This window comes from Rhincodon typus, chromosome 9 (assembly GCF_021869965.1).
Source record: "Rhincodon typus isolate 14 chromosome 9, sRhiTyp1.1, whole genome shotgun sequence".
NCBI lineage: Eukaryota > Metazoa > Chordata > Chondrichthyes > Orectolobiformes > Rhincodontidae > Rhincodon > Rhincodon typus.
Window position 1 is genome coordinate 10,332,782 of NC_063340.1, and position 18,996 is coordinate 10,351,777.

General features: G+C 40.7%; 1 protein-coding gene and 1 long non-coding RNA gene across 6 annotated transcripts in view; one reads left to right on the forward strand and one right to left on the reverse strand.

Annotated features, from left to right (window-relative positions):
• The window catches only part of LOC125484027, a 16,468-nt gene extending 16,162 nt beyond the window's left edge, over window positions 1-306 (reverse strand). For both annotated transcript variants that reach the window (XR_007262899.1, XR_007262900.1), the window contains exon 1: window positions 192-306. This is a non-coding gene — a long non-coding RNA (uncharacterized LOC125484027). The remainder of the gene's footprint in view (window positions 1-191) is intronic.
• shld1 (shieldin complex subunit 1) overlaps window positions 143-18,996 on the forward strand; it is a 34,277-nt gene continuing 15,423 nt past the window's right edge. Inside the window, exons 1-3 of one of the 4 annotated variants that reach the window (XR_007262897.1) lie at window positions 513-615; window positions 10,345-10,407; window positions 13,370-13,551. Coding sequence is in view for 1 of the 4 variants with exons in the window: in XM_048601133.1 (XP_048457090.1) it covers window positions 11,182-11,204; window positions 13,370-13,551 (205 nt within the window). In the remaining 3 variants the exon portion in view is untranslated. Of the gene's footprint in view, window positions 266-381; window positions 616-10,344; window positions 10,408-11,100; window positions 11,205-13,369; window positions 13,552-18,996 lie in introns of those variants that run through there. The other 3 variants (XR_007262898.1, XR_007262896.1, XM_048601133.1) reach the window with 3 other exon arrangements.

Sequence of the window (18,996 nt, forward strand, 5' to 3'; positions counted from 1 at the left end):
ATGCGCGCCGAGACTTTGCAAGTGTTTGCGGGGGGGGGTGGCTGTGGCGGCAGTATGAAGGACCCCTCCTCCCTCACGTACCGGCTCGACCGGAAAAACCCGATCCGCCCGGAACCGGTTCACTCGGCGGCGGCAGCAGCATCGAGCAATCGCCTCCTTTACTAACAGCAGGGCACTTGTCTGAAACCTACCTGAAGCAAATCATCAATCCGACTTCTCCTTCAACGACGACGGATTTTTTTATATAATTAAAAAAACGGAACCGGTGAGCGACAGTTGTTGGGGGGGGCAATGAAGAAGGTCGGTTGCGATCACCAGAGCAGAGCAAATCCAACAAACCGACCGATTCACTCCGATTAGAACATCCGCCTCAACCCCCGCCGACGGCTATGAGTAAGACCCGCCCACCGATCCCGTGCCGCGTCCTATTGGTTCCGCCGTCCGCTACCCTTTGCCCGATTGGTGGGATCCACCTGTCAGTCATTCCCGTCAGTCTCCCCTACCCCCTCCCCCTCCCGAAGGATGAGTTGTCGTTGCCAGTCACCGAATATTCTCGTTCTTCGTGGTGAAGGCCGACAATGGTGCATGTACACCCGCACCCCACAGTATATTTGCGTACGTGTTCTTTTTTTTCTCCCACTCCCCCCCCCACCTCTTGTAAAATCGCTCTTGAGGCGGCCACGTCGCTCTTGCTCATCGTGAATGGCCGGCCCCCGCGTCGAGGTTTTAGTCCACCAAAGGACGAGTTATTTTCAATGTACAAGGCAGGGAAACAGACCCTTCAGTCCACAATCCCAAACTAAACTAGACCTACCTACCTGCCTGCACTTGGCCCATACCCCTCTAAACCTTTCTTATTTATGAACTTCTCCAAATGTCTTCTAAACATTGTAACTGTACCCATCCACCATCCTCTGGCAGCCCATTCCACGCACGAGTGTGTACGAAAAAAAGCTGCCCCCGTGCTTTTTTAAATCTTTCTCCTCTCACCTTAAAAAATACGGCCCCTAGTCCTGAAATCCCCAGACCCTAGGGGATTCACTTTAGCTCTATCCCTCATGATTTCATAGACCCCTATAAGGTCACTCTCAACCTCCCACGCTCCAGTAAAAAAAATCCCAGCCTTTGGACTCTATATCTCAAGCTCACAATTCCTGGCAACATCCTCGTAAATCTTTTCTGAATTCTTTCCGATTTAATAATATCCTTCCTATAGCAAGGTGATCAGAACTGGGCATAGTACTCCAGAAGAGCCCTCACAAACATTTTGTGCAACATCAACACGACATCCCAACTCCTAACCTCAAATGTCTGAGTGATGAAGGCAAGCCTGCTAAATGCCTGCTTAACTACTCTCTCTATATGTAGTGCAAACTTCAAAGAATTTTGTACATGTATCCCTCAGCTCTCTGGTCTACAACACTGCAGAAGGCCTTACTTTTAATTCCATACATCCTGCCTGTTTTTTTTCAAAATGTAGTACCTTGCATTCATCCAAGTTAAATTCCATCTGCCATTCCTCTTGATCCATATCAAGATCTCTTTTTGTAGTCTTAAATAAGCTTCTTTACTGGCCACTATACCACCAACTTTGGTGTCATCCACAAACTTATTAACCATCCCTTCTTTATTCTCATCTAAATAATTTATATAAATGACAAACAAAAGTGAACCCAGCATTGATCCCTATGGTACACCATTGGTCACAGGCTTCCAGTCTCAAAAACAACCCTCCACTACAGTCAGAGAGAGCAAGAACTGCAGACGCTGAAGTCCGAGACAACACAGTATGGAGCTGGAGGAACACAGTGCGCCAGACAGCATTAGAGGAGCAGGAAAGTTGACTTTTCTGAAGAAGGTCCCGACCTGAAACATCAACTTTCCTTTTCTTCTGATGCTGCCTGGCCTGCTGTGTTCCTCCAGCTCCACACTGTGTTGCCACCACCACAGTCTCTGTCTCCTGCTGTTTATTCAGTTTTGTATCCAAGTGGCAAGCACACGCTGAATCCCATGTGATCTAACTTTATGAATTAGTCTACCATGCGGAACCTTGTCAAAGGCTTTACTAAAGTCCAAATAAACAATGTTTACCGCTCTGCCCTCTTTAGTCTTTTTGGTTACTTCCTCAAAAAACTCAATCAAGTTTGAGAGACATGATTTCCTTCGCACAAAACCATGCTGACTATCCCTAATTATTCCTTACTACTACAAATGCAAATAAACCCTATCTTTCAGAATCACCTCCAACAACTTACCCACCGAAGTCATACTCACAGGTCTATAGTTCCCAGGTTTCTCCTTACATCGTAAAATATATGCATCCTTCCCCTCCAGCCATCTGAATCGTTGTTGTTGAACTCTAATGCTGCTCTTTTATTCAGTTCTCATGATACTGTGCATATATTTCTTTCAGTAGACATCGAATAATAGCTCCAACTTGAATTTAACTTAATAATGGGCACGGTTTGATTTACTGGATCTGAAGTGTTAACTTGGCTTTTTCTCCACAGATGCTGCCAGACCTAAGTTTTTCCAGCAATTTCTGTTTTCATGTTTGATTTTTATACTGCTCAGAGTATACCAAAATTGACACTTGAGAAAATTTCGTATAAAAACCATAAGATAAATGAAGAGGGATTCAAAATTGCATCAGTAAAAAGAGCTGTTAGAAAGTGACAACCAGATGTCAGTATTTTTGTTTATCCATGGGCAGCAAAAGACTTCGTGATTTATAAGAGTTTTATTGTAAACCTACAGTTTGGCACAAACACCAGTTTCCGTATTTCCCTTTTCAGAAGCTAACTCACTACTGGAGCAGGACCCAGATATTTTTGTATAAATTAAACCCAACTACCAAACAAAGGACTGGGGATGCTGAAAATCTGCAATAAATGCAAAAATTGCTGGAGCAACCTAGCAGGTCTGGCAGTATCTGTGAGGAGAAAACAGAGTCAATCTTTCAGATTCAGTGACCCTCCTTCAGACCAAATTATCCAATCGCCCGATAAACAAATTACAAACACTTGGGTTTGGAGGAATATGGGCCAGGAGTAGGCATGTGGGATTAGTTTAGTTTGGAATTATGTTCGGCATGGATTGGTTGAATCAAAAGGTCTATTTCCATGCTTTATGACTTGATGATGATGACTGATGACCAAGGGCAGTGTGACAATAAAAGAAATAGATCAAAATAGTGTTATAGGGGAAACGTGAATTTCAAAGTAATCTTATACATCTGGAACTGGGTAAATTTTAATTAAAATATCATTAGTTTTCTAATTGCATAGAGCTAATTTGTGAAAAAAGCATGGTTAAAATGCTGGCTGATAGGAACAGGCTAGAGACACAACAGTAAACAGTAATCATCCTATTGCCCTTTAACACCATCCTGTCAAATGCTTGTTAAATGGGCAAGGTTCAAATCCAAGTAAGGTACGTTCCCATACAGCCTGTGAACAGTGAACTTAAGCTAGAAAGCATAGCGTGGGAACTGTGAGTTGCCAGTGTAAATGTGCTCATCTTTCCCTTCACAACATTCAGAATCACACAGCAATTAAACGACAATGTCTCTTTATATAGTGCCTTTAACAATATAAGATATCGCATGGTGTTGAACAGGAGCATGATCAAACAAATCTGATATTGAGCCACATATGAGGATATTATGGAGATTACCAAAATCATGATCAATTGCTCAATTCGGATGAATAACTTTCTTCAGCCTTTCACGTGGCATTCAGTAAACATTGCAGTATTTGTCATGTGGTGATGTTACGATGTACTATGTTACATTATTATGTAACGACATAACTTTTTAAAATGCTTGTGCAAAGCTGTGGGTGTTTTGCTGACCTTTGGAATTCAGTATGGTAGTATCAGTTATCAGACTGTCATCAGCAATGGGGATGTGGCTATTGCCTGCTGTTTTCAGAAAAGCTCAGAGATTGAGTGGTTTGTGAAAGAGAGCATAAATTTAGATTTGCTTTAAAATCTAAAAGCTGTAACATTTAGAGCTGCCATAGTAAACATGTTTCACAGGGATTTCTCCACCCTACATTATTATGTGCAATTAGCATTGAAAATGTTTTCAAAATGTAAACCTCCCAGCTTAGCAATTTTTCAACAGAAGTTACAAAGATAATCATTGATCTGATTCAAAAACCGGCATTATCAGTATAATTATTTGAAACAAAAACACAGTAGTTTGCTGGAAACATTATGTTCTAGCAGCATTTGTAGAGAGAAATGTTAACATTTTGAACACCTTCATCAGAACTGTCTGAACCATTGTCTTTTGCTTTAAAGTTTTGGCAAAGCTCAGGTTGTGGGTGAGGTTGTTGACTTGCTCGGCTAGCTGGCTTGTTCTCATTCAGAAGCTTTGTCACCGTGCTAGGTGACATCATCAGTGGAGCCTTCGGTGAAGCGATGTTATTCTACTCTGCTTGGAATTTATACCGTTTGGTCCATTATGGTGAGTAGTATCATTTTGATCTGTATGGATTTGTATATGAGATCCAATTCTGTGTGTTTCTTGATTGCATTATGGGTGGAGAACCATGCCTCTAGAAATTCCCGTGCATGTCTGTGTTTGGTTTGGGCTACTATGGTTACCTTGTCCCAGTTAAACTGATGGCCTTCATTGTCTGAGTGTACCGATATTAGGGAGAGTTCGTCGTGCCGTTTTGCTGCTAGCTGATGTTCATGTATTCTGATGGCTAGTTTCCTTCCTTCTGTCCGATGAAATACTTGTGCCAGTCGTTGCATGGTATTTTGTAAACCACGTTGGTTCTGTATGTTGTGGGAATGGGGTCTTTAATCCTGGTATGTGTTTGTCGTAGGGTGACTGTGGGCTTGTGGGTCACCATGATTCCTAGTGGTCTTAGGAGTCTTGTTGTCAGTTCGGATATGGTCTTGATGTATGGCAGTATGGCCAGTGTGTTAGGGCGTACTGTGTCCTTCTGTTGCTGTCTGTTCAGTAGGCATCTGCGATGAAGTTGCGGAAATAGCCGTTTATACCTATACAAAATCCTCGCTATAAATAGATATCCCCGCATCTTCATCCGCAGCTGCCTACTAAACAGACAACAACAGGAGGACACAGTATGCCCTAACACACTGGCCATACTGCCCTACGTCAACAACATATCGGAACTGACATCCTAAGACCACTAGGAATCATGGTGACCCACAAGCCCACAGCCACTCTACGACAAACACTTACGAGGATTAAAGACCCCATTCCTACAATGTGCAGAACCAACGTGGTTTACAAGATACCGTGCAACGACTGCCACAAACATGACATCGGACAGCCAGGAAAGAAAGTAGCCATCAGAATATATGAGCATCAGCTAGCAGCAAAACGGCATGACGAACTCTCCTTAATATTGGTACACTCAGACAATGAAAGCCATCAGTTTAACTGGGACAAGGTAACCATAGTAGCCCAAGCCATACATAGATACACACGGGAATTCCTAGAGGCATGGTTCTCCACCCGTGATGCAATCAAAAACACACAGAATTGGACCCCATTTACAAACCCATACAGATCAAAACCGGAAATGACACTACTAACCATAATGGACCAAACAGTATAAATTTCAAGCAGAGTAGAATAACTTCGCTTCATCAGAGGATCCACTAATAATGTCACCAAGCATGGTGATGAAGCGTCCGAATGAGAACAAGCCAGTTTGGCGAGCAAGTCAACAACCTCGTCTTTTGCTCTTTTTAAATGCTGACTGAGCTAATGTGTTTCTGCATACTTTCTGTTTTTGGTTTTGATTTCCAGCATTTGCTTTTTTTTTGTTTTTAATTCATACGATTACTTTTCAAAATGGCTCTTGGGTGATCATTTTCCTAGAACACTCCTTACCAAGCACCCATAGCCTTTGCTATATGCTGCTACCCTTTGTCCATTATCCTCCAATCTTCAGTCTTCCACAGGTTAAGTTTCCCTAGTTCTAATAGTGGGTACATTTTATCCCTAAACACAAGTTAACTGCAAGAAAACAGTAGTATAGCAGTAATAATACTAGAGTCTTAATCCAGCTGCCCAGATAAATGCTCCAAAGACATGAATTCAAATCCCATAATGGCAGTTGGTGGAATTTAAATTCAATAAGTAACCATAAAACTACCAGATCATTTTTAAAAGCACACCTGGTTCACTAATGCCCCTTGGGAAAGAAACCTGCCATCCTTAACAGTCTGCCCCACATCGGACTCCAGACCCACAGTAAAGTAGTTAGCTCTGAACTGCCCTCAGAAAGGCCGAGCATGCTACTCTCATATAAAACCACAATAAAAAAGTCAAAAAAGACCACTTGGAAAGTGCTATCTGGTATGAACCAAGGGACCAGAAATGACAAAGTGCACCATGCTCAGTCTGAGAACTGCTTCTCACTAACATTTGAAGACATGTGCAAAATGGGACAGCTATTCACAAACTAAGCAAGCAACTGCCCAGCATAGTCAAACCCACCAACCATATTTATAGTCAATGTCCTACATTCCTTCATTACCAGTGGAAAACAGTTGGGAGGGAATATCCCTAAACATTGACTCCAGATACCATGAAGTATATGGCATTAAACCAAAAAAGGGCACAGTCGCCTCCTGCAGATTATCTTCCACTGCCGTTGAGTCAACACTCCTCTATGTTGAGCACTACTTTGTAGTATCACTGAGGATAACAAGGGTACACTTCAATGTCATCAGCAACAGTGGCTCAATAGCACCAATACTGACTGACCATAACCTGAAAGACAAATCTGCCAGACAGGCCTGAACCAGGTGGTAACAGAACTATCAATAAGGAAGGACTTATGTAACCACGCTCACCAAATCTACCCATTTCAGATGCATCTGTGCATGAGAATACTGGTAGCAGTGACAACCCCACAGACCTTGGAGTGTGAATGTTCTTCTTACCCACCAATTGTGTTGGAATTCCACCAATATGATGAATGGGATAGATTCTAGCAGTTTCTAAGCTGGCTATGTAGAAAGTGCTGTGGACCATTAGCAACAAAATTGTATTCAATCACAATCCGTAATCTCATGGTCCAGAATATACCACACTCTACCATTAACATTGAGGCAGTGGATGAATTTTAGTCCAGTTAGGACTGCAAGAAATCATGCCAGGAGGAAACTAGACATATATTAAACCAGTTGCCAACCTGGTTGAGATAGAATAGAATCATAGAATCCCTACAGTGTGGAAGTGGGGCATTTAGCCCATTGAGTCTACACAGACCCTCTGAAGAGCATCCCACCCAGACCCAAACCCCCTATCCTATCCCTGTAACCCTGCATTTCCCACTATTTCCACCTAGCCTGCGCATCCCTGGATACTATGGGCAATTTAGCATGGGTCAATCCACCTAACCTGCGCATTGTTGGACTGTGGCAGGAAACCAGAGCATCTGGAGGTAACCCACGCAGACACGGGGAGAATGTACACATTCCACACAGACCGTCGCCTGAGGCTGGAATTGAACCCGGGTCCCCGGCGCAAGTCCTTGTCCTCAATCTGTCTGCAACCCTTATGACCGTGCATTTCCTCACTACCATCATCCAGCTGGGTGGGATTTCATTTACCTCCTTCCTTTCTCATCTATCGAGGCATAGCCAAAGAATTATCTGCAATGATCTCTTCTTCATATTCCATATAGTTACCTTTGGGTTCCCCCAAGGATCTAACCTTGACTCCTTTTTCTCATCTACGAGCTGTGTCATGACAATGTCATCTGAGAACAGTGTCATTTTCCATGTGTCCTCTGACATCCATCACTTCCTGCCAATTATCTTTCTCTTGTGTCCTCTGTACTCTCTACATTGTCAGAATGTTTAACTAGCATCCATTGTTCCAAATAAATGTTGGGAAGACCAAAGCCATTGGCTTCAGTCGCAACCTCAGTGCCTGTCCTCTAGCCACTGACTCCTTCCTCCCCTCTGGCAACCCCTTGAAAATTAACTAAATTGATTGCAATTTTAGCATTGTATTTAATGCAGAGATAATCTTTGAAGTGCAAATGCAATTCATCACTAAACCTGCCCATTTCCACCTCCATGATATTGAATAATTCCACATTTTTGATAGTTCATCCATCTGCTGAAATTCTCAATGTAGCCTTTGTTACCTCAAGACTTGACCATTACAAGACATTCCTGTCCAGCCTTTCATATTTAACCCTCAATAAACCTGACATCCTCCAAAACTCTGCTGCCCATTCCTAAATTGTCCCATTCACCCATTATCCCATACTTGCTGACCTACAACTCGCTAATTTTAAAATGCTCATACTTGTCTGTAAATGCTCATGGTCTCTTACCTTCCTATCCTTGTAATCTCTATCTGAATGACCCTCTGAAATATCTCCATTCATCTAATTCTGACCTGTCGTGCATCCTGATTTTAATCAGCCACATTGGTGGCAGGGCCATATGTTTTTAAATTCTCACCAAGCCACTCTGCTTCTCTTTCTTCCTTTAAGACTCTTAAAACTAATCCTTTCACCTAATTGTTAGTAATTTGTCCAAATATTTTATGTAGCTTGGAGGCAAATTTTGTTTGATAACGTCGTTGTGAAGCGCCTTTGGATGGTTTAAAAAGCTTCTCAAATGAAAATGATTGCTGTTGTTGTGCTCCCTCTGTAAAATTATAAGAAAACAAAGAATGGGAGAAGGGCGATCAAGCCAACCAGAATTGTCACATTAATCCGTTATAGGCTGTCTTCAGAAGTGCCACTGGACCTGAAACATTAACTCTGATTTCTCTCCACAGATGCTGCCAGACCTGCTGAGGTTTTCCAGCAATTTCTGCTTTTGTCCCAAATTTCCCACAACTGCAGTTCTTTTGTTTATTTTATGCCATAACAGGGAATTGATTCTACTTCTTTAATTTCCTCTGTGTAAGTCATTTTAAACACTGAAGATTATCAGCTGAACATTTGCATTTTTATGCACTTCCACATCTCCATTCAATTACATTGCTGATTAGTTTTACAAGATTTTATACTGCTCTTCATTTTCACATAGAAAGGAATTGTGTGAAAGGGACCAATTTCTTCCTTTTTTGTGTGTTTAAGAAGACAGCAATGGTTAAAAGAGCTTTCTGCTGAATTTGAATTTTTTTTGATTATTTTAGCTGTAGAAGAGGAAGCATCTAACTGTGACCTCACCGATGATCTAAGTAAGGTTAGAAAAACATGTTTCCACATGTAACCAAAATGTTCCTTAAAACTTCTATACTTTGCATGGCTCTATTGCAAAAAAAGCCAGGGAATGAAACTTTAACTTTGAAAGCAACGGAAATAAAAATGAGTAGAGTTGTAAAAGGATGTGCTGATTCACTGTCATCCTATTACACAACCTCAGACTTTACAAAAGGGAGTTCTTCTAATATCCTGGCTAGTATTTATCTTTCACAGCACAATGAAACAGATTAACTGATCATGGATCACGCATACTATTTATGGGACTTTGCGCAGTGCTAATTTCCTGGGAAAGTTTTGCTCATATGTCTTATGAGACTATCTCAGTGGTGTAGTGTTAATGCATCATAAAAACGCTGCAGTGCATTATCCTATATTTAGCTGATATTGAGATGTAATTTAAGAAACAGTTATAATCTTAGGTAAATAATGGTTACTGAGGACTATAGGTTAGAGGATGAATTGATCTATAATAGAATTATTGTGGCTTTGATGTGAGTGACTATTTTTATTCCTTCTTTATGAAGAGAATAATAAGGTGCCGCTGGCCAGAGTGGTCGCCCTGAAATTATAAAATCACTACCTTTCCTAAGGGTACATCAGATATGTGATGTAGAATTTGTTGGAGGAACCCATGGGAGCACCAGGATAGTTGCTAAATTTTAATGCTACCTGCATGATTACTTAAGTCTTCATATTTCAAGAAATTTGGCTGCTACCTTAATCAGTTTAGCAGTGACAACTCCATGTTTTGCTTCGAGGAAGAGGTTTTTGAACTTTCTGTTGACCCTTTACTCTGAAGTTTTCGTTTATTGACAGTGAACAAGTTCCAATCAGATAACCTTGTGATAAACTGAAAAAGAAAACACAGGCCAAATTACCAAACCAACAAAAGCATTGCAGGGCAGGAGATACTTGCTGGTGGGATCTGGAGGAGGAATTTAGCAAATGTTTTTCTCAGGACTTTATGGCATTTCTGCTTAATTGAGTTTCTCAAAGAAAAAGCAGATACTTCAATTACAAGCTAGTGCAGAGACTTTGCTAGCAATTTGTTAATAATCAATACTAATATCTAAACAGTGGAATGGAATGGCACTGAAATTGTACTCCTCCTTTACAGCACTTGTTGCCATATTCCATGGCTTAAAGATCACAAACCCACTCCCACAGCTATTGAGAGAAGGTAAGTAAGGGAGTAGGATGGCACATGGTTTGGGGAGGAGGAGTGTTGTGGGGGTGGGGGGGCAGAGGGGCAAGGTGCATGAGGAGTACCAGTGTCAGAGGGGTTGAGAATAGGGTGGCGGATGCGTGAGGAATACAGGTGGCAAGTAGATAGGGGGATAGAGGCCAGTTAGATGGCATGGTAGGGCGTGGGTTTTGGTAGATATTTTGTGTCTTGTCCAAGGTTGGTTTGATGTTTGTGGGCATCTGGGTTTTGGGGGCGGGTGGGACAGGGCGGTCAGCAGCGGCTAGTGCTCTGTTGGTGGAGAGTGGGTCACTAGTTGCCAGGAGTTCAGGAAACATAAAAACAGAAACTAGGAGCAGGAGGAGGCCATGTGGCCCTTCAGACCTACTCTGCCAATCAGACCAATCATGGCTGATCCTCTATCTCAATGAAATATCTTTTGATGTCTTTAAAATCTAAAAGAAAGTAACTCTTTTTTTGAATATACTCAGTAAATTGGTCTCCACAACCTTCTGTGGTAGAGAATTCTGATCTTTGCATGAAGAAATGTTTCCTCGTCCCAGTCCTAAATGGGCTACCCCATCTTTAAGACTGTGTACCTTGGCTCTCGACTAGACTGTATCCAGTCTGTTAGATGTTTATGCATTTCAATCAGATTCCCTCTCTTCCTTCTAGACCCTGGTGAATGCAAGCCCAGTTGAAACATCATTTCTCATCGGACAGTCCTGCCATCCTGGTATCAGGCTAGTGAGCCTTCATTCCACTCCCTGTATGGCAAGCATATCCCTTATAAAGTAGGTAGATCAAAGCTGCACAGTGTACTCCAGGTGCCATCTTTAGTAAGACATCTCTACTTCTGAACTGAAATCTACTTTCAATGAAGGCCAGTTTAACATTTGCCATCTTAATCGCTTGCTGCACATACCTGTATACTTGCATTAACTGGTGTACAAGGATTCACAAAGCCCTTTGAACAGCCACAGGCCTTAATATGTCACCATTTAAATATTACACTTACTTTCTATTTTTTGCACCAAAGTGTATAACTTCACAGTTAGCCACACTGTAATGTATCTGCCATGTTTTTGCCCACTCACTGAACTTGTGTAAATCACCTTGAAGCCTCCTTGCCTCCTCCTCACAACTCACAATCCCACCCAGTTTTCAGTCATTGGCAAACTTGGAAATGTTGTATTTGGTTCTCTCAGCCAGGTTATTTATATATATCATGACTATCTGGGGTTCAAGCATTGATACTTATGGAACCCCACTAGTTACTGCCTGACACTCAGGATAAGACACATTTATCCAACTCCCTGTTTCCTGTCCATTAACGAATTCTTAATCCATGCTAATATATTACCCCCACCTCAATGTGCTTTAACTTTGCCCACTAACCTCTTACAAGGGACCTTATTAAAAACCTTCAGAAAATCCAAATACATCACATCCACTGGTTCTCCATAATCTATTCTAATAACTATATACTCAAAAAACTCCAGTAAATTTGTTAAGTGTGATTTGCTTTTCGTAAATTCATGATGCTTTGTCCAATCCCGTTAATGATTTTCAAATGTTCTGATAAGAAATGCTTTATAATAGACTCCGACATTCTCCCATTTACTGATATTGAGCTAAATGGTCTGTTATTCTGTGTTTTTCCTCCCTCGTTTTTTAAATAATGGGGTTACATTTGCTACCCTTGAGTCGGAAGGAACTGCTACAGAGTTGATAGAATTTTTGGAAGATGGTAAAAGAGTTACAGCATGTTTTAATCCCTCTACATTTCGTGTCTAATTATTAAGGTTGGAGCTGTCCAAAGTCTCTGACTCTAAATTAGAGCTGGAAACTTTTTCAGTGATTTCTTGATGCTGGATAATTATCCAGCTTTCTGGGCAATTCCCTTGGAGTTAGCAGCATGGGATCTTTACATAGTCCCAAGACACAACTGCAGTTTACAGTTCAGCAACATCAAGTTCCCTCTTGAAAGACCTGGGCCTTTGTCAACACTTAATAATAGAAATTATCCATGTAAGAACCTGTATTGCTGCAATTATACTGTCTGAGCAGTGATGGATTTTATAGCATTACAGTTGTGTGCCTCATCTCAGCTTCAGCTTCTCTTCAGAGAAAATCTCATGCTCCAGCCAACTTTACTCCTCGTACTTTCTCCTTGAAATGATTACTGTTAATTATTTTTAGCTTATTAAAAACAAAACTTATATCTACATCAATTTCCTGTCCTTAAAACTTGCTCTCTATTGCCATTCTTTTTATCACATGTTATTTAATGACATTTTGCCACTACGAATTTCAATATCCTCATTTCTAATGGAAGTCAGCTATATAAAACCTGGGGTGAGGGAAGAATAAACTGGTGAAGTAAATTAAAGAAGAGCTTGCACTTGTAGTACCTTTCATGACTTCAAGATATTCCAAAATGTTTTAAATTATAAAGAAAGACTTGCACTGATTAATGGCTACACAGCCAATAAAGTACTTCTGAAGTGTGGTCACTGTTTTAAGTAGGAGAGACAGCGACCAATTTGTTTACAGCAAGCTCCCATTAAAGTCAATGAGTTTATGACCAGATATTCTGGTTTGGCGGCCTTCCTTGAGACATAAATATTAACCAGAAAATCGGGGAGAACTCCTGTGCTCTTTTCAAAATAGTGCCAATGAATCTTTTACATCCAGTTGAGAGAGCAGATGGGGGTCTCAATTTAATGCCTTCATTTGAAAGATGGCACCTCTGATAGAGTACTGCTCCCTCAGTAGTGCAGTGCCAGCCTATATCTTTTACTCAAGTCTTGGTTGGGACCTGTACCCACAACCTTCTGATTCAGAACTGACCACACCTTATGAAAGTATATGTTTGTTAAAGCAGAATTGCTATGGTTTATAAATGTGCCTTCTGTGTACATAGTGTATAAATTAGCTTCTCATTTTTCTGTAACAGGATTATGTCTACAAATGAAGTTTTATCAAGTAACCTATCAGAGTCAAATAGTGTACTGGAACTGCCAACTACATACAGCTTACCACATATAGGTGAACAGCTGATGTTTGAAGATATTGTCAGAAAACATTCAGATTCTGTTGTTATCACTTCTGCCTCAGCGACGCCCATCACAAGTATAGGTATGTAACAGACTTTAATAGATGTTTTCATTAATATAATGAATTGCATAAATTTTACAAAGGGTAAAAATTATGTTCTGGTAATTTTGAATGAAAAATATAGGTAGTTCACAACCAGTATCATGGATGTATCAAATGAATATTTGTTGTGAAGCATCGAGATTCCAAATATATTACAATAAAGTTAAAAGACCTTCTCACATTTCAGGGAATTAAAATTTGAAAAAAAACAAAGTAAAACACGAAAACATTTGACCCTTAAATTTATAAGGCAATGGGAGAATATAACACTAGTAGATTTGGTGTAGATGAGGCACAACATAATTTACAGTGATAAAGGCCATTCAGTCCTTCAAAGTGATCCTGACAATCTCCCATTGCAGCTGCTAATTTGATTCTTAAATTTTTCCAGGATATTTATCTCCACTAGCCTATTCAGGAGGAGTTAAGTAATATTGTTCATAGTTTTCCTCATGATTGCTAGATGAAGGTAATCATTCATAGAAAACCTAGAGACAATGAGAGATGAAAACAGCTGCAATGAGCTACAAATAAACTAACAAGAACTGCAAAAAGTAAAAAGAGAAAAACGTTGGAAGGGATATCATTCTCAGCATTAAAGGTTTTTTTTGTTTATTCTTTGAATGTGAGCATCTCTGGCCAGGGCAGCATTTATTGCCATTTCCTAATTACCTTGAGAATCTGGTGGTGAGCTATCTCCTTGAACTGCTGCAATCCTTTGGGTGTAGGTACACTCACAGTACAATTAAGAGAGAAGTTCAGGATTTTGATACAGCAACTATCAAAGAATGCCAATATAGTTCCAAATCAGGATGGTGACTTGGAGCAGAATTGAATGCAGTGGAAGGCAGCTGATGCTTGGGAACTTGTCCCACTAACTGATAGAGATCATGAGTTTGGAAGGAGCCGATGTGATGTAGATGGTACCATATTGTGGATGGTATACACAGCTGCAGCTATGCATCAGTCGCAAATGGACTGACTGTTGAAGGTGATGGATGTGGTGCTACTGAAATGGGTTGAGTTATATTGTGTGGCGTCATGCTGCTTGAGTTTTGCCTGAGTTGCCCCCATTTAGGCAAGTAGAAAGTATATCATCACACTCCTAACTGGTGCCTTGTAAATGGTAGATGTCATTGGATTGATAAATGGGAGTTATGCACTGTAGAATTCCTAGCCTCTGACTTACACTTGTAGCCACAGTTTTATATGACTAGCCCAATTCAGTTCTTGGCCAATGGTAACCCCCAGATTGTTGACAGTGAGAGATTCAGCAATTGGAATTGCATTGAACATCAGGAGGGATAGTTAGATTCACTCTTGTTTGAGAAGGTCATGGTCTGGCACTTGTGTGGCATGAATGTTACTTGGCACTTAACAGCCTAAGCTTGGAAATTGTCCAGGACTTGTTGCATATAATATCCAAGCTTCAATAGTTAGAAGTTGTGAGTGGTGTTAAACATTGTGTAACCTTCAGCAAACCTCCACACTTTTAACCTTATGAAGAAGAAGAGGTTATTAATGAGGCAACTAAAGATGTTTGGGTCTAGGACAGTACCTTGAAGAATTCCTGCAACAAAGTCCAGAGGTTGAGATGACTGATCTACAGTAACCAGAACCATCTTTCTTTGTGCTCTGTGTTACTCAAACCAACAGAGAAATTTCCCCTGGTAACTGTCGATTCCATTCTTGTGAGGGCTCCTTAATGCCATACTCTGTCGAATGCTACTTTCATGTCAAGGGCAGTCACACTCACGATGCCTCTGGAGTTCAGTTCATTGATTCATGTTCGGATCAAGACTTTTAGTGAGGTTCAGGAGCTGAGTGGCTCTGACCCAACCCAAACTGAGCATCAGTGAGCTGATTATTACCAAGCAAATCCCATTTGATAGTATCGTTGAAGACCCTTCCAACACTTTGCTGATGATCAAGAGTAGGCTGATAAGGCTAAAATCGCCTGGGTTCAATTTATCCTATTTTTTTGTGGACAGGACATAACTGGGAATTTTCCATATTTCTGGATAGGTACCAGTGTAAGTATAATAACAGAATGAGGGTAGATGCAATGACCTGAAAATGGTTGCAGATATTGTAATTGAAGATCACGAAATGGGAGATTTGCTAAATAATTATGCCATAATAATCTTCACTGTGGAGGATGAGCATTGAGAAATGAAGAGAACTATAAAGAAATTAATTGGAGAAACTGAAGAGATTTAATATAAGTTTTGAAAATGAAAACAAAAACAGAAGGTCAGACAATAAGAAAATAAAGACATTTCATAGAATCCCTACAGTGTGGAAACAGGCCCTTCGGCCCAACAAGTCCACACCAATCCTTGGAGCATCCCACCCAGACCCATCCCCCTATAACCCACACACCCCTGAACACTACGGGCAATTTAGCATGGCCAATCCACCTAGCCTGCACATCTTTAGACTGTGGGAGGAAACCCACGCAGACACAGGGAGAATGTGCAAACTCCACACAGACAGTCGCCCGAGGCTGGAATCGAACCCAGGTTCCTGGTGCTGTGAGGCTGCAGTGCTAACCACTGAGCCACCATGCCGCCCCAAATGTTGCCACATTTCTCAGACCAGATGATTTACTCCCTGGTTTATTGAAACTACTAGGGAGCAGAGTGCATAAGGTGGGAAACTTCCTCTGAGCCCCTCTCAAGTTAATTCACCGGTCTCCCTTTTTTGAGGCTCATAGCCTGTAATGGCAGAACGTTGACCTTCCACCAAGACTGCAAGATTATGCAGCAGCAATCCTGGAGATGTTGAAACATACTTCTCCGCATTGTCAACCATAGTGGTGAAATTCCTTGGTAAGTAAGTGTCCCAGTGCTTCAATGTGGACCACAGTGCTCCTGTCATGGTCGGACCCATGAAGTCCTTATCTCTGTCCTCTGTAGCAAATGGAGAGAGATCCTTTCCTTCCGGTAAACATTCTCCTGTACTGTTTCTGTCACCATTCCCTGCTGGTAGCCACTTACATTGGGTATTTTACCACATGCAAAATCATATTGGCTCCCTGTCTACTTCACTAAGAGTGCCGATGTATGATCTGGTTTCTAGGAAGGCTGAAGTGTTTTACAGCCTTTCCTTAGAAGGACAGTTCTCCTTTGGGATATTCTGCAGTGGCCGCTTGCTGTTGACAACTACCTAGGATGAAGAAATTTGAGAGAAAGCAGGATAACATGTAGTGGCCAGTTGTCTTCAGATGTAGTTTGATATAAAATTTCCTATATCTTCCTTTTGGTAAAGTGCAATGTAAAATGATACTTGTCACCTCATGCTTTCTTGTTACAAAATATCATTTTGTTGTTTATACAGCAGTATTGTTCATTTAGATGCAACCAAGGACATTGATTGATGAGTATTATAAGTTGTTTCAGACTGTAACAGAAATTTATGTAAAGTTATCACTAAATAGCATTTATCGAATGGAGTGGCGCAATGTATCACTTTATGTTCCAGTCCTGATCTGTTTTTCTTGTGCTGTGGCTAGATGATGCATCTACATGGAAAAGCTTTCTCTTTTAGCAAGGCACATTGGTGGAGTTACACTTACAGCTTTTAAACTCTCTATTATTTGATTCCACAACTCAAAGAAACTTGGACTGGAAATTATGTTGACACAATTCGCACACTCATTTGCTGTACTGCTTCAGTCCAATTTATTTAAATGTGGAGGCTGAACAATGATCAAAAATGTCAAATATTATTAATTTTAGATGTGATGTCTCATTCTTTAAACATAGCTCAAATTAAACATTTAAAGGTTCTTTCCTATCAATTTCTTGTTTTCCTTTCTTCCGTTCAACCTTCCTCATTCATTTTCTCGCTCACCTGTCACACAGCGATCTATTGTACATACTAATTTGGGCCTATCAATTTATTTCTGTGTTCCTCCTTTATAGTACACACAGTTTCATGTTGTAAACAACATTATAAAAACGTTATTCAATCAATCAAACTTGTTACATTTATTGGGTTGTTATCCCTTTTTATTTCATCATGTTTAACTCTTCTTTAAAAAGTGATTTACATTATTCAACCAATTCTTTCATTGAACTGAGATGATTGAAATTCTTTAAATGTTTTTGCCACTTAAGCTGCTAGCATATCCTTCCAGTCAAGTTGTTTCTGGTGATCAAAAATGAAACACTGTAAAACAGCAAGTAATCACAGATTATCCCATATATGTGATAGTGCCTCTTTCCCTAGAATTGACCAAAAAGACTATTCTGGATAAAGAATACTGTTTAGCCTCTTATTTGGAATCAAAAATTTCAACACACAAAGAAATAAATTGTTCTATCATACCTGTGCTAATACTATCTCTTCAAATGAGAACAATTGATTTAAAACACATTTGCCTGTTCTTTTCTCGTGTTGGTTAATATTTATCTGCTTTAGCTATGAACATATGAAAATGCTAAACAGGCAAAGGCCTCCTAATCAATGATACTTGCCCTTCATGTTTAGGTTGCCTGAAGTATTGTAATTAGACACTATGTACCCACTAGTAGCTATATAATCTTCAACTCGCCCGTGGACGTGGTGCCAATTAAGCCGGTTGCTTTGGCTTGGATGGTGTCAAGCTTTTTGAGAGTTGAAGGGAGCTGCACTCATACATGCAAGTAGGGAGTATTCCATCATACTCCCCTGACTTGTGCTGTGTAAATGGTGCACAGGCTTTTTGGAGTTGGGCCCAACCTCTGATCAGCTCTTGTCACCACAGTATTTATATGGTTAGTCTATTTCAGTTTCTGTTCAATTATAACTCCAGGATGTTGACAATGGACAATCCAGTGATGGCAATGGCATTGACTACCAGTGGGCAATGACTAGATTCTGACTTGTTAGAGATGGTCTTTATCTGGCATTGGTGTGGCATGAATGCTGTTTGACACTTGTCAACCCAAGCCTGAATATCGTCCAGGTTTTGTTCTATTTGGACATGGACTACTTTCAGTATCTAGGGAACAATTCACAACAGTCAGTGAATTTCTTAAGGTGGAGGGAAGGTTATTGATGAAACAATTGAAGCAGGCTGGGCCTGGATCAGTGCTTCTGCAGAAATATCCTGAAGCTGAGATACAGCTAAGAAGCTGCGGAGTGAATCAAATTGGATAAAAACTGGCATCTGTGATACTGAGATCCTCCAGTATCTCAGTACTGGATCATCTACTCTGGCTGAAGGTTGTTTCAAATCTTTCTGCCTCATCTTTTGCACTGATATGAGTTTCCTGCCCCTCCCCCACCCCACATATTTAGGGATATTTGTGGGCTTCTTCCTCTAGCGAGTTTTTTGATTGCCCACCATAATTCACAACCAGATGTAGAAAGGTTGTGGAGCTTAGATTTGATCAAGTGGTGTAGAATTGCTTAACTTTGTCTATCACTCACTGCTTA